This window comes from Cricetulus griseus, chromosome 7, assembly GCF_003668045.3.
Source record: "Cricetulus griseus strain 17A/GY chromosome 7, alternate assembly CriGri-PICRH-1.0, whole genome shotgun sequence".
NCBI classification, from domain to species: Eukaryota; Metazoa; Chordata; class Mammalia; order Rodentia; family Cricetidae; genus Cricetulus; species Cricetulus griseus.
The window spans coordinates 10,276,536-10,291,149 of NC_048600.1; the positions used below are offsets into that span (position 1 = coordinate 10,276,536).

A 14,614-nucleotide genomic window follows, 5' to 3' on the forward strand; every position below is an offset into this window, starting at 1 on the left:
AAAGAGCCTGAGAAGAAGCAGGGACATAGCAGTGCCCATGGCTTTTGAAGTACTGTCAGTCATATGCATAGGAAGATCGTACCATGTATTATATTCACTTGTCTGAAACATGGCCAGAATATGGGGTAGACCAGAAGGACAGAGAGACCTGACAAACAGACAAACATTCTACAGGGTCTTGGATGTTAAATTATGGGTCAAAATTGGGATCAACAAGTCCTGTCGCTTTGAGCCTGAGGCAGGAGTTACTATAGTTAGAGAGGTCTTTACAATGAATGAGTAAGGGTAGCTAATGCCAATTCAAGATGGAGAATGAGCCAAAGGTCTTCTGCATTCTGGCAGTAGAAGTCACTGTCTATGTGCATCTCAGGATGAACAAGACAGTGTGGCTAGAAAACCAGACCACGCCCACTTCAAATGTACATGAGATTGTTGTATGTCTACTGCCATGCTGCCTTCTACCCACCCTTGCTGGAGATGTTAGGTGCCTTTGGGTGCCCTCCACAGATAGACTCCTTGGAATAAAGTGTGGGTCATTTTTGTCACACTTTTCCCCTGGTTTTCTAGGAATGTGAGCAGCAGTTTCAACCTCAGAGCCCTTAAGGTAGGTGTGCAGGTCCTGTTTGCTGTCTTCGTTAGCTACATCACACCTCCACACACACTAGACCCCACACACAAGAGCTTCTTTGTCTTTCCTGGCCTTGCTGCTGACTAAGGAAAGCAGAAATGCTATGATAGGCATCTAGTAGCTCTAAGGGGTGGGGCAGAAGAGAAGACCAGCCCCCCAAGAACAGATTGGATTCAAGTATCCTCCTTCCAAAAAACTTTAGTTTTCAAATCCCCTTCAAATTTGATTTCCCCCACTCAACCCCTACAACCACCAGGTAAAGTTTCTATCTTAGATTCAGGTGAGGCTAATTATACCATTCATCAGGCCAACTCTTGCCGAAACAAGGCTGTACTGGATGAGTGGCCAAAAGTCTGACATAACTATTTTCCCTTTGAACCAGGGAAGTCTCTCAGATAATGGATCCCAAAAAAGCATTTTCTACAGATACGTGGATCAGGTATGTTACCTAACACCCATCAACCTTCCTTATCTGGGGGTGGAGGGACACAAACATCTCAAGTTGCTTGTCAGAATGCATAGAACGAAAAGGACTTGATCATATCTGCCACTTTCTCTCCCTGGACCATCCCCAGATGTTCTGGCTGCCAAGCTCTAGAGACAAGAGATGTCCCAATGTGGGTGGAATCCATTGGGATATAGAACTTAGGAAAGGAGATGATAATTATGGGCTGTGGATAAGGGATATATTGTGGCTTGAGCCTTTAGACAAGCAGTTGGCAGCACCCCTTGAAATCTTCCTTTCTCTGGCTCAGCCATCACTCTCCCTACCCCCACCAAACCTGGCGTTGTTCCTCCCGGGAGCTGGCCAGCTTCAGAAATCCCCAACAGCTCTCTCCCTGCCAAGCCACCTATGTGCATGTGGGGCTCTCCTAATGGTTTAATAAACTGTTATAAAGAACTCCTTGACTCCTCAGGATAAAAGAGCTGCCAGTGGTTCCGTGGGATGGGCCTTTTACCATTAATAACTGTGTCGGTGTGGGAAGTGGAAAGTAATATAGATGATTTTGTGTACAGTGAGCCAAGCAGAGGCTGAGGAAGGAGGGCTGTCATCCCATGCTTCTGCACTCAGAGGGCTAATGGCATAGTGGTACCTCAGGCACAGAATGGACCACAGGCAAAAGGGGGTGGGTGCAGATGAGAGTGTGGCTGGAATGAGGGGTGAGTGCTGCAAAGAACAGCCCATCTGCACTTGCCCAGGATTCAGACCAGCTCTCACTGAAACCAGACTGACCCAGAAGACCATTGTCCCCTGACTGAGTTCCCAAAGGCAGAGATGGCTTCATACGCATTCCTTCTCCCCGAGTACCGATCACTGTCCTTGGCCCGGAGCAGGTACTCAATCACTTCTGTCAGCTTGAATTAAGACAGATTAGCTCCCCTGGAGCAGACACCCAAGCTTAGATTAGCTGCTCTGAGGTGGCCAGCAGGACCTGATTAGGATGCCTGAGACCAAGCTTCTCCAGGGCAGGTGCTGCATCTTCACACAGGTCCATGCACCTGGACTTCTAAAATAAAAATGTAATTTGTCAAATGATAGGATGGTACAGACTCCCTAATCAGGACGTTTCCAAGAGACAGACAAATGTTGGGCTCACCCTAGAGTGACTGTTGCTGGTATTGAACAGTGGTCAGAATTAAAATAAGATACCAATACAGTATTGTGCCTAGGCCACCTCTTAGGCAGGCATCCTTGAGCAAGGCATCCTGACAGCATGTTGTACAACATGCAAACTGTGCTCAGAGGTTGAGACTGCCCAAGACATTTTTAAGCAAACCATTCTCATGCACTTACTGTCTTCCCAAAAGGCATCTCACATTGGTGTAACTAGCTCTATTAATACAGTCATCTATCACCACTCATTGTCACTAGTTGCCTTTGTTAGCCATGGTAGTGGGGATGTAATAGCCAGGCTTGCCTGTCAGAAAGGAATCATGTGTTTGGGTTCTTGATTAGACAGAGCAAATTGAACCACCATCCTTTATGAATTCAATAGGCAAGCGTTTTCCAAACTCCCAGGATATGCCCCAAGTACCTACTTCACTAAGCTTTGGAAGTACCACAGCCCCAACCTTTGAGGGTCCCATAGTTCATGCATGCAATTCTTGGTGAACTCTTCTGAGTAACCACCATTGCCATCCCTGCCATCAGTTCCTCAAATGCTCCTGGTGGGGAATAGAGTGTGGAGTCCTGGTGGGAAATATGGAGAAGGAAGCAGGCATGCTCCATGCTCTGTTCAGCTTATTGGCTGATGGGCAACTCCATGAAGGCAAGTCCCTCCTTAGCATAGTAACTTCTATGCAAGATTCTTTGAAAGAAAAACTTGGCTGATGTTGGTACTTAAAGCCAACTTTACTGGTATTTCCAAACTATGTGAAGTTAGAAGAAAGGCCTGAGGACCAGCACGAGACACTGGCATCTTAGAGGCTTTTGCTTCTCACTGTGAGTGGAGCCTTACAATGACAGGCTTTGGAGATGCTCCTGCTTTCAGGGCTGCCATTACTACCCACCCTAAGAGGAGAAAGGGACTGTGTGGGGCTGTGAGGGCAGTTGTCTGTAAGGAGGGACCTTCTAAGCCATGGAATACCACTCTACAAGTCTACCTGCTGAGAAACCTTACTCCAGTGCCAGCTGCCCCAAGTACAGCAGCCATGCTTCCCTGTAAAATTGTCGTCAAAGACACTGCTACCAGGCTGCCCAGTGCCTGTCTTCAGGGAAAGGTTAGTGCCATGACTCCTTCTGAGATCAGGCCTAGAAAACAACCTGTTTACCACCACTTTAGCTGCTTTCTGCTTTTAATCTAAGGAAAGCCTCAGTACCTGGAAGACTAAGTAATGTGCTCCAAAGTAATGTGCTCCATGATAGCAGTTTCTAGTAGCCTAGATTTTGAGTGTGTTTAGCACCTATTATCACACACAGGCACACACAAAGTCATTGCATCTTCTAGTAGTGCCTCTAGATGTGGAGAACACACCTGAAGAGCTGCATTGGTCATCCTGCCATGGTCCTTCTGATGGGGATCTGCCAGTGGCAGCCACAGTGAGAAGGGGAGGAAGAAGCATGCTTTCTAACAATAAGTGAAGCGAAGCAGTGTGATGGATCCCACACCAGGAGCCCAGTGTCAGGACCATCATGTTGGATGTCAGGGAGGGGGTTATCAACATGACCAGAACCCAGAACAAAGAGCAGGTAGACATGCTACAGGAAGGAAGGGTATAAAACTCAGAGAGATGCTACAGAGCTGGGTGGATCTGTCCCTTGGTTCCCGATTCCCATCTCACACCCATTTTTCTCTTGCGTTTTGGACCAGGGGCTGAACATTGATGCCACCCAACTTCAGAGACTTCTCAACCAGGAGTTCTTGATAGGTATGTCAACTCAGAGGCCTGCTGTCTCTGGCCTCATCCCCCATGAAGCCACCCTCAATGGCACTTCGGTCCTTTCTTTTTCCTCAGGGTCTCCAGGGGATACTTTCTCCTTGGACCAGTGTCAAAGCATCGTGGCTCTGATGGATGTATCCTTTGCCATCACCCTCTCCTGCAGCCTTAGGAACCCACCTGCCCTGAGGGCTTCCCTGGGTTTCTGATTATAGATCAGCACATGGATCCTGTACCTTTTCTCCCAACTTACTCTAGACTCTGGCTCATCATAGCAGCAATAGCAATAGTCACTACTGACCAAACTTCTGGGATCCCTAAGGAAATGTGTTTGTAATGCTTGCAACAACCCTTATGATGCAACAGCTGTTAATCCAGTTGCACAATGAAAGACGAAGAGGTCGAGTATTTTTTTCCCAGCTTACACAGTTAGTTGAAAGCCACACATGGATTTGAAAATAGGAGTTTTAGCTTCCAAAGTCTGTGTCCTATCCTCAGCCTGTACTACATCCTCCAATTGGAACTATTTTCCCTTTGAGCTTTTCTTCAATACTAGAGAAATCTTCACTGCTTGGATTCCTTACTCAGAAGGCCACCAATTTAAAAAGATAATATCTGAAAACTCTGAAACCTCCTTGGTCTGCAGTGCACAGCAGTGGTACCCCCTTGTGGCTTACATGGCATTTTTGCATGTGTAGACTGTGGCCTTGAGGCAATTCGGTGGCTAGCCCAGCTCCATGACCACAGGGAACAGGACCAGGAATCAAACTTTAACTGCTAAATTCTCATCTTAACACCCTCTCCAAGGGGCCTTTCTCCTTTATCCAACCTCTCTCTCTTCAGGCCCAAGAGACACTGGTCATGTAGGATGGATTCCCAAGCCTGGCATTTCTTCCCCAGGCTGTGGCTGTCTCCAGAGAGAGACAGATCACCCCCTCTCACACTGTTAACAAGGCTCGATTGTGAATGCGAAGCCAGCTATTGTAGAACAAGAAGGCTTCGTGATGGAATCATAAATCAGCCCTGTCTTAGCTGGCTGTGGTCTGGAGTCACTCAGAGCCACAGATGAATCCAAATGGCCCTTGCAGCCCCATGGCCAGGACACCCAGCTGAGGGAAGAAAAAAAAGAGAGGGTAGAAAAGACCCGTGGCATTTCGTTGTACTCGGGAACTGCAAATAGGGCCTTCCCTGGGGTTGAATGCTTGAGTAGGGTGCTAGCTCTCATGGTTCAATTATTTTTCCTGCATTAGTTGCCTACTATAACAGGTATCTGGGGAAGCATTAATACACAGGAAACATCCCAGCCACACACATGGCCCAGGGATGGCACCTTTACTCATCCACACTACTTCTGCATTGCAAGGTCCCTGCAAGCTCCTCTAGACCTTACCCTGCCAGGGAGCACAGCCCAACTGGTAAAGGCCATGTTGTGGTATGGTGGGAGAGGGGTCCCTTTCTTCTTCTAGATATAACTGAAATTGATGCCTCTTTCTCAGGGTTCCTTCCTTGTAACAATACTTTTATTTTGTAAAACAAATTTAAACCAGGTCACCTTCATATAGAGTTGGAGCCAGCTGGCATGGGGCCAACATGGCACTGGGTTACTAGCTGAAGGACAAAGCTGCTCTGGCTTTGTTGCCAGAACAAATAGTACCCTTTCCCCATTGCCCTCTGGACTGCTTGGCACTTAACTCCTCCTCCAGGTGAAGGTGAATGGGCGGCTGGATCAGGACGAGTTTGCAAGACTGTGGAGTCGCCTTACCCACTGCCAGGTATGGTCACACTTTCTATGACATGACTAATGCTCTTATTAAACCCAGCTGAGCAAATATTTATTGGGTGTCCCACACTAGGGTATGAAAGGATGGGAAGCATCAACCGATCCCCTAAGTCACTTCACATTTTGTTTAGGGAGACACACAAGGGCTGAAGTGCTGTCAGAGAGGCAGGATGCAGAATGTTCTGGGAGGCTGGATACCATGGACAGTGTAGAACTGCCATGATATAGATTGAAACACCCATTAGCCTGAACCCATCTCCTTCTATCCCAGTGCCTCTGTGGGCGAACCTACCAAATAGATGTGGTTGGCCTGTGATCTCCCATTGTCCTCAGGACAAAGTCTAATGCATCAAACCATTTTTACTCATCCTATTTCCTCTGAAACTCAAGTCTAAGATGCCTTGCTGTCTGCAATAAACCCTATGCCTTTGTTCCTCTGGTCTGCCCTTCTTCTTTCCCATTTCCATACCCCACGCCTGGCCATCGCTCATCCACCCTAAGAATACAGGAAACTTTAGACATGCCTTCCCTGCCAAGTCTTTCTTGTCAGTCCCTATGACCTGATTACTGTCTGTTCTGACTCCTCACCTTGTAGACGATACCTGTAGGGCAGGCCACATTGTCTAGCCTAATATTTTGTACTTAAAAAGAACTTTTCCTTATTTTAAAAGTGGTGCCTATAGACAACAGAAAACATAGATGAGGAAAAGCAAACTCAAAAAGGAAAACATGATCTTGCTAAAAGGAAAGTATTAAGAACCTAGTTAATATGTTCCAGAGTGTGTCCGATAATAGGCATATTTATACACACTAAATAAAAGGATAATCTGGTCAGGTTTGATGGACACATCTGTAATCCCAGTACTCAGAAAGCTGTAGCAAGAAGATTATGAGTTTGAAAGCAGCTTTAGCTACATAGAGAAGCCCTACATCAAATAAATAAATGAGTACATAAATAAATAAGGCAATCAATCATATAACATATACATACATACAAGCTGCTTTTAAAAAATAAAGAGTACCAATGTATCATATCATGTCACTGTCTCTGAACATTTTGAAAGACTGAATTAAGTACCCCTCTGTGGCTATGCCAAAAATGCATCACCTGAGCACTGACAGGGGGCTGTTGAACATCTCATCAGACAATAGAATGGTTGACAGGCTGTAGTTGTTTGTCTTTTATTCTTTTCTCTTTTGCTCTTCAGGGGCCTGCCACCCAGCCTCCAAATAAATTCAGAGACTTATTATTACTTATAAATTATTACTTATAAACAAGCCTTACCTTGGCTTGTTTCTAACCAGCTTTTTTTTTTTTTTTTGAGACAGGGTTTCTCTGTGTAGCTTTGGAGCCTATCCTGGCACTTGCTCTGGAGACCAGGCTGGCCTTGAACTCACAGAGATCTGCCTGCCTCTGCCTCCTGAGTGCCGGGATTAAAGGCGTGCGCCACCTGCCCGGCTCTAACCAGCTTTTCTTAACTTAAATTATCCCATCTATCTTTTGCCTCTGGGCTTTTACCCTTCTCTATTTCTGTATATCTTTTCTTTCCTTCTTATTCCATATCTGGCTGGATGACTGAGTGGCTGGGTGACTGGGTGGCTGGGTGGCTGGGTGGCTGGGTGGCTGGGTGGCTGGGTGGCTGGGTGCCCGACCCTCATCACCCTCCTCTCCTTTTTCTCACTCCTCCCTTTTCTCTCTTCCTATTTACTCTCTTTGTCTGTCAGCCCTGCCTGTTTCTCCTGCCTAGCTATTGGCTGTTCAGCTCCTCATTAAACCAATGGGTGTTTTAGACAGGCAAAGTAACACAGTTTCACATAGCTAAACAAATGCTGCATAAAAGAATGCAACACATCTTTGTATCACTAAACAAATGTTCCACAGCATAAACAAATGTAATACATCTTTAACTAATATTCCACAACAATAGGCTCCTCCTATCCTTACATTGCTAGGTCTTCCTTTGCAGGGTCTTCCTCATGTTCATCTTTCCCCAGAGACCCCCTTGGTGTTTAGAATTGTTCAATAAATGACCTAGCTAATCAGCTACTAAATGAATGAGATAATGGAAATCACTTGAAGTCTGTATTCAAAGCTACCAGTAACAAAGTAAGGCCAAGGGGAGGTTCTCAAGCTTTCATTCCCTGTCCCACTCCAGTTGGCCTTGCCTTGCATACCTGGGATTTGCTGTTTGGACATGGAAAAACTCCCATGAGGCAGAGGTACTGACCACAGTCAGGCACTCTGGGCTCAGTTGTGGGCAGCTGCCCACTTAATCGAATACCAGGTCTTCACCTGCCTGAGGGTCAATTTCCTCATATAGGAAGCACAACACAGACCGGGATTGCAGTGAACACTTGGTTGAAAGGAAAGTCTCCAGTAAATACAAGAGTGGTACAACAGTGGCTTCTGTCTACTTTCTGCATCTGTGCTGAGGCCAGGACACAGCTCTAGCCTGCTGTTGGTATTTTCTATACAGCACTCACTAACACACACGTGAGGGGCTTCATATATATATGAGCATGTACACTTAGGTATTAGTGAATGACAGGCATTTTATGGATTTGTAACTTATAGATGTTTGCTCCTTGGCTTCTTGTAACAAACCTAGGAGATAGTCACTGTAACTAGTCCTATACTTTAGATGAAGAAACTGAGGCCTAGAGAGATGAAGTAACCTAATAAAAATAGTTACACAGCTAGCTGGTCAATAGTTGAGCTGAACTTCAGTCCAGCAGATCATCTGTTATGGCTGTGCTCTTAATCACTACTAGACACAAACTCTTTAGAGAAGAGGTTCTCAACCTGTGGGTCATGACCCCTTTGGCAAATTTTCATCTCCAAAAATATTTATATTATGATACTAACAGTAGCAATATTAGTTATGAAGTAGCAACAAAAGTAATTTTATGGTTGGCATTTGCCACAACATGAAGAACTGTATTAAAGGATTGCAGCATTAGGAAGGGTGAGAACCACTAGTCTAGAGAGGAACCTTGTGCTTTCCCAAAGACAGCCAAATGTCCCATGTGTCTGGAGTGAGAAGAGCAAAGGAGAGTGGTTGCAAGAGAGGAGTTTCAGGCCCAGCCATGACCAGACTGATGAACTTAAAGGGTGTGGCCATTCCCATCTGCGCCACTCCCTCCTCCACCTCTCTGTAAGCTGGCTCCTTGCACACTTTAGTAAGGCCTCCTCTGGGAGTGGAGAACAGATTTACAGAGCCTCTCCCCTCTACATCTTCTGGGTCCTTACAGGCTTCTTGCTTCTTTCTCCCCATCAGCATGTTTTCCAGAACATCCAGAGGAGCCCTGGAGTTCTCCTGAGCTCAGACCTGTGGAAGGTCATAGAGAATACAGGTAACATGGGGCTCATGAACCTGGATGACTGGGGGTCATAATAGGGCATGCATGAAGCCCATATTGCCATCATGCCATATGCAAGGCTGGCATGGTGAGACTGGGCAGCTGGGAGAAAAGAGAGCTCTACCTCCGTGTTCTACCTACATTGACCTTGCTAAGTTTCTAGACTCATATATGAGCCCCCTCCTCTCCACTGCAGCCTGAGCAGTCCTGTACCAGTCAATCTCCTCAGTCACCTTTTCTCCCCAACACAGCTCACAGTGGGGGAGGACCCACATGACTAAGAGACTACAAGGAATCTTCCAGGAGCTTCCAGTTCACTGTCTGGTCTGTTGGGGTTAAATGCCTACAGCAGGCTGGAGATCTCACTTCTCTCTCTTTCACATAAGATTCAAGGATAAATTAAACCAAATGCCATGTGTTGGCTTTAAGTCAGCACAATTCCATCCTGGAGTAATGCTAACAATACTTTAGGGTACATTAGTGCTTCATAGTTCACCAAGAACTGTTCACATCACCTCGTTTCATTGTCTCCACTTGGCTGTGACCCGGGAAGGGCAGGAATCATTGCTTCCCCTGTAGCAGTGGGGAAGACAGATCACATAAAGGTTATATAAGGAAATGGCCACCTTCCTTAATAAGCCGTAGAATAATGTTCCCCCAGGTTAACTGTGGAAAGAGCACCTCCATAATTCTTCTTCCCATGTTCCTGGCATAGACAGTAGTAGAAACACAAGATACTGTTCTCCATTTGAGCAGAGGTCCTCCCCTTAATTATGATGGTCAGCTGCTGAACCCCAGCATCATAGGTCTGCAGCATAGCAGAAGCCTGAGATGCTCAGAGCTGAGCTGCCCTGCTAGCCTTGCTAGACCTAGGAAAGCTGAGCTATCCCTCCATTTCTGGCAAGTTCCAAGGCATAATTTCTGTAGCTAACATGGGGCCACACTTGGAGAAACATTGAAGAGCCATTAAAGATGGAACCATCAGAGCAGCCTCACGACCTCAGAATAAAACAAGGGGGTGAAATAGAGACCACTTCCAATTCAACTCAGAAACGCTCAGAAGCTAGGCGGGCAACTATTAGGAAAACTCAAGCCCAATCCGAAGGCATTTGGTTCCTATTTTATCAGTTTTACTGCAGAAGTCAAATATGACTCTAACTACATATGTCCCAAGCTTATCCCTGCATAGATTTCAAGTGCCTGTCTTTCACCAGAGCAACAACTGTTGGCCACTCTCCCCTTGTCTCCTCTGTGGTTGGTGTCTCCCTGGAGCTTATAACTAGAGACACAAAATAACAAGGTCAAAGAGAGAGGACAAGAGGCCTATCTTCTGCCCAGCTAAGGCCGCCTTTCCTTGGTGGAGCACTATAGAACTGCATCCCCCTCTTGCAGAGAAACCACACCTGCCTACATTAGCAGGTGCTTACAGAGAGTTCTGACATCTAGCTGGAAGACGGTTTAATGTGATCACCAGCAAAGAGAAACCTGGCGGAGGCAAGGCTGGACTTCAGCCCTTAGGTGTCCTGGCAGCTCCATGCTACATGGAGATTGTCTAATAATTGGAAAAGACAATGTGTTTTCACAGTAGGTCAGTGTCTTAAGTCCCTTGAGTTGGTCTCTGGCCAAGCTGCAAGCTATGACACTAGGACACAACAGCCAGCGATCAGGAGAAAAAGGCAAGACCCTGAGTGAGGTGGGACTGGCTGATACACTGGACTGAGCAGGGGGTGTGATAGAAGGCTGCTGGGCCCTCTTAACAGGTTCATTGAGCCTCATGATGCAGAGGAACACCCCATGTCCAGTCTCCTCTCAGCTCACCAACTTACCTTCCCATCCCAGACTTCCTTTCAGGAGTCTTCATCAGCAATGAGCTGCTGAGTCTCATGACACTCCGGTACAGTGATAACTCTGGCCGAGTCAACTTCCCCAGTCTTGTCTGCTTCCTGATACGACTGGAAACCATGGCAAGTAAGTGACTCCGGGGGCATTCTGTAGACCTTCACGATGACCAATGAACTCAGATGATCAGGAAAGCACTGATGCCCAGTACCTGGGTGAAGACTCAGGAGCAGGCAGGCTGGTGAGTCCTGAGATGTAAGAGGGCCCAGCCAGTAAGACTGCAAGTAGTATTGTGGCAAGGAATAGGGCAGAGAATGAGGTCTGCAAAACCCCCTACACCGCTGCTGTAAGATTGACATCTGAAAGAACAGGTTGACTAAGAGGAAGACTGGAAATCTCCCCAACAAAAGCAAACAGAATAGATTGTGCATTCTCAAAAGGAAAAGAAAACAAAAAGCCCATCGTATGCAAATTTCTGTGGTAACTGATGATATGCAAATGACCCAGAAAGGATCACTGCCCTCCTAAGACCATGCCATTGAGTCTGTAACCTTCCTCTGTGTTCCGGCCTACTTCCTCTCTTGCAAGTTGTCTTACTTGCCTTCACCCTTACTATGATGGAATACTCTGACCAAAGCAAACTAAGGGAAAAGAGGCTTTGTCTTTGGCTTTTTCCCTTTGTTTTTTTTTCTGGCTCCTATTTGCAGATTACAGTAGGGAAGACAGGTTAGCCAGAATTTGAAGCCACTGGTTATGTTGCATGTGCAACCAGGAAGAAAGCAATGAATGTGTGCTGCTGTGCATCTCCCTTTCTCTACTTACACAGACCAGGATCTAGAATCCCAGCCAGAGGATGCTGCCAGCCAGGGTGGTTCCTACCTCAATACAATCAAGACATGCCCAGAGCCCCACTTCTCCTGGTGATTCTAGAGTCTGTCAAGTTTGTCCATTAGCACTGACCATCATGGGCCTATATTCTTAATAAACTATCTCTACCTTTTCTCTTCTCCACATGTCTATCCATTTTGTTGTTTTTAATTCTCACAGTGAGGACCTGGAAATTCCAGAAGGTATCAGCCTCTGATAACCAGTAACAGTGCTGTTGTCTGTATCCACATGCCTCCTTCCATACTCTTTCTTGTTCCTACATCTCCTTTCAACTTCCTCACCCTATTCAGGCTCTGTCTCAGGACAAGGTCCATTAAAGTCACCTTGCCCCCACTCTGGGTTGTATTAAGAACTAAATCTGATTTTTAGTTATGCAGTGAAGGATTCAGTCTCTGGTGAAAGAATATCACATAAGCAAATACTGGAATCGGGAGGTCTTTCTTCAAGCTATAGAACTCCAAAGATGGAGGCCAGAGGGCTCCACACTTTCTAGCAGAATAGCTTTTGTTCTAAGTGAAAACCTTGTGTGAAGTTCCAACTCCAAATCTCAAAACAGCTGTTGCAAATGTGGAAATGGTAGAGTGGGATCCAGAAACTCCCCTGAACCCTGATACCTCCACAGCCATGGGACACTTCTAAAAAGCCCAAGGCTCTAAGTTAAGACTGAGATAATAGAACCTTAAGGCTAACAGGAAGCCTGTTGTAGATCAGGGAGATCCCTAACTGTGCCCAGGAAACAAAAAATCAGCCCACTGGGCATGGTGACACTCATCTTTAGTCACAGCACTTGGGAGGCAGAGACAGGTGGATCTCTGTGAGTTCTAGGCCAACCTGGTCTACAGAGAGAGTTCTAGGACATCCAAGGCTACACAGAGAAACCCTGTCTCAAAAGGAAAAAAATTCAGCCCACTGAGTGTGGTGGCACACACTTTTAATCCGAGCACTCTAGGAGGCAGAGGCAGGTGGGTCTCTGTATACAAGGTCAGCCTGATCTATAGAGTGAGTTCTGTAGGACAGCCAAGGCTACACAGACAAACCCTGTTTCAAAAAAAAAAAAAAAATCAGTCCATAACCCTCCACAAGACACAGTGGAAGGAAGCAGGGTATGTGGGATCTGGAAGGGGAGAGGTGAGACAATCACAACTGTCCTGAGGGAAGAACCTTAAACCACCCCACAGCATAGAGCTGGACCAAACAGGAGAACGGAGTAAAGGCACATTCTGGGGACAGTGATGACCTATGGCCTGTCAGCCAGTCAAAACCTTTCTTCCTCTATCCTAGAGGCATTCCGCAACCTCTCCAAGGATGGTAAAGGAGTCTACCTGACAGAAATGGAGGTGAGGCACCTTCCTCTTCTGGGACCAAGCACAGTCCCTGGCTACATTATCCTGATCCAGTTCCAAGGGACATTTTTCTCCCCAGGGTGTTAATAGTCCATCAAAGGCCAGCCAAGCTGGTGGTGGCGGGGTGGGGGAGGGGGAGCTGCCTCCAATTACTGCTTTTATATATTGCAGGCTGCCAGGCTGCTTTAGGATCTTGGCAGAGAGATTTTATTTTTTTCCAATAGCTTAATAAAGCAGAGGATTATGTGGGAGTCATAAATCCAAGAGAGAAGTAAAGAACAATCCACCAAGCTCACTGTACATTAAGCCTGAATTTTAGAGCTATCTAACCAGCCAGCTGGTCAACCCCCATACACCTCTCTCTGCTGGGCTATTTAGAAAATAATATATGCCCTTCAATTGCTCAGGTGATAGAGTGGAGGATTGTAAAGTTACCTAGAAAGTTTGGGGAACGATGTATTGTGACAGAACACTGAGGGTGGAGTTATCTGGGAAAAAGCATTGATACTGGACTGAGATCTTCCAAGGGAGGAGGTGTACATTTGCCCTGTTCCATGTTAAATGAACTGGCTCTAAGAACTGGTGACACAAGGCTGGGGCTCAGTTGGTAAGTACTTTCCACACAAGCATGAGGACCTGAGTTTAGAACCGTAGTACCCATGGAAGAAGCCAGGCATGGTGGTGCTTGCCGATATCCCCAGAGCCCTGGAGAGATGGAGACAGGGGGATCCAAAATGTTTGCTGGTCAGCTAGCGTCACCCCATTGGTAAACTCTAGGTTCAATGAGAGACTTTGTTTCAAAGGAAGATACCTGGCATCAACATCTGCCCCCAAGCCCACATATTTCACATGTACAGGAATCTGCATATATGGAGATCTACACACTGGAGAGAAGGGGGGAGAGAAAGAGAGGATATCTGCTCTAATTATGATGCTTGTTTCTCAGTGGATGAACCTGGTCATGTATGGCTGAGACGAAGAATGCAGCCGAGCCCTCTGGACCAGGTAAGACATGGCACCCTTGGAGTCCTTTCTTCTTCCTATGAACATTGCCTCTCTTTCTCTAAGAATGACCCATAAAACTCCGTGGAGACAGCCTCTCAGAGACACCAGAAAGCTTATTTTATGAGCCAAGGCCCTGCTGCTCATGGCTCCTGAGTTTCAAGGCCAAATGCTCAGATTTCATCCAGACACGTTCACAAAGAGAGCAGCCTGAAAGTCATGAATGGAGATTTACAACATTTAATTAATGTTCCAAAGAGAAGTGTGATGACTCATTCCAGACAGGGACTCGATATGATGAAAATAGAATATTGTAGAGCAATATGAACAGTTGACCTTTCGGGAAAAGAGAGCTGGCCACTCCAGCTCTACCACTGCCTAGCTGGTTTGGGACAG

General features: G+C 46.3%; 1 protein-coding gene across 1 annotated transcript in view; it reads left to right on the plus strand.

The window, feature by feature from the left end:
* The window catches only part of Capn13 (calpain 13), a 60,375-nt gene extending 46,186 nt beyond the window's left edge, over nt 1-14,189 (plus strand). Inside the window, exons 13-21 of the mRNA XM_035447609.1 lie at nt 568-604; nt 1,011-1,067; nt 3,940-3,997; nt 4,085-4,143; nt 5,710-5,778; nt 9,065-9,140; nt 10,986-11,114; nt 13,155-13,210; nt 14,163-14,189. Of these exons, the coding sequence (XP_035303500.1) occupies nt 568-604; nt 1,011-1,067; nt 3,940-3,997; nt 4,085-4,143; nt 5,710-5,778; nt 9,065-9,140; nt 10,986-11,114; nt 13,155-13,210; nt 14,163-14,189 (568 nt within the window). The remainder of the gene's footprint in view (nt 1-567; nt 605-1,010; nt 1,068-3,939; nt 3,998-4,084; nt 4,144-5,709; nt 5,779-9,064; nt 9,141-10,985; nt 11,115-13,154; nt 13,211-14,162) is intronic.
* Nucleotides 14,190-14,614: the final 425 nt, after the last annotated feature.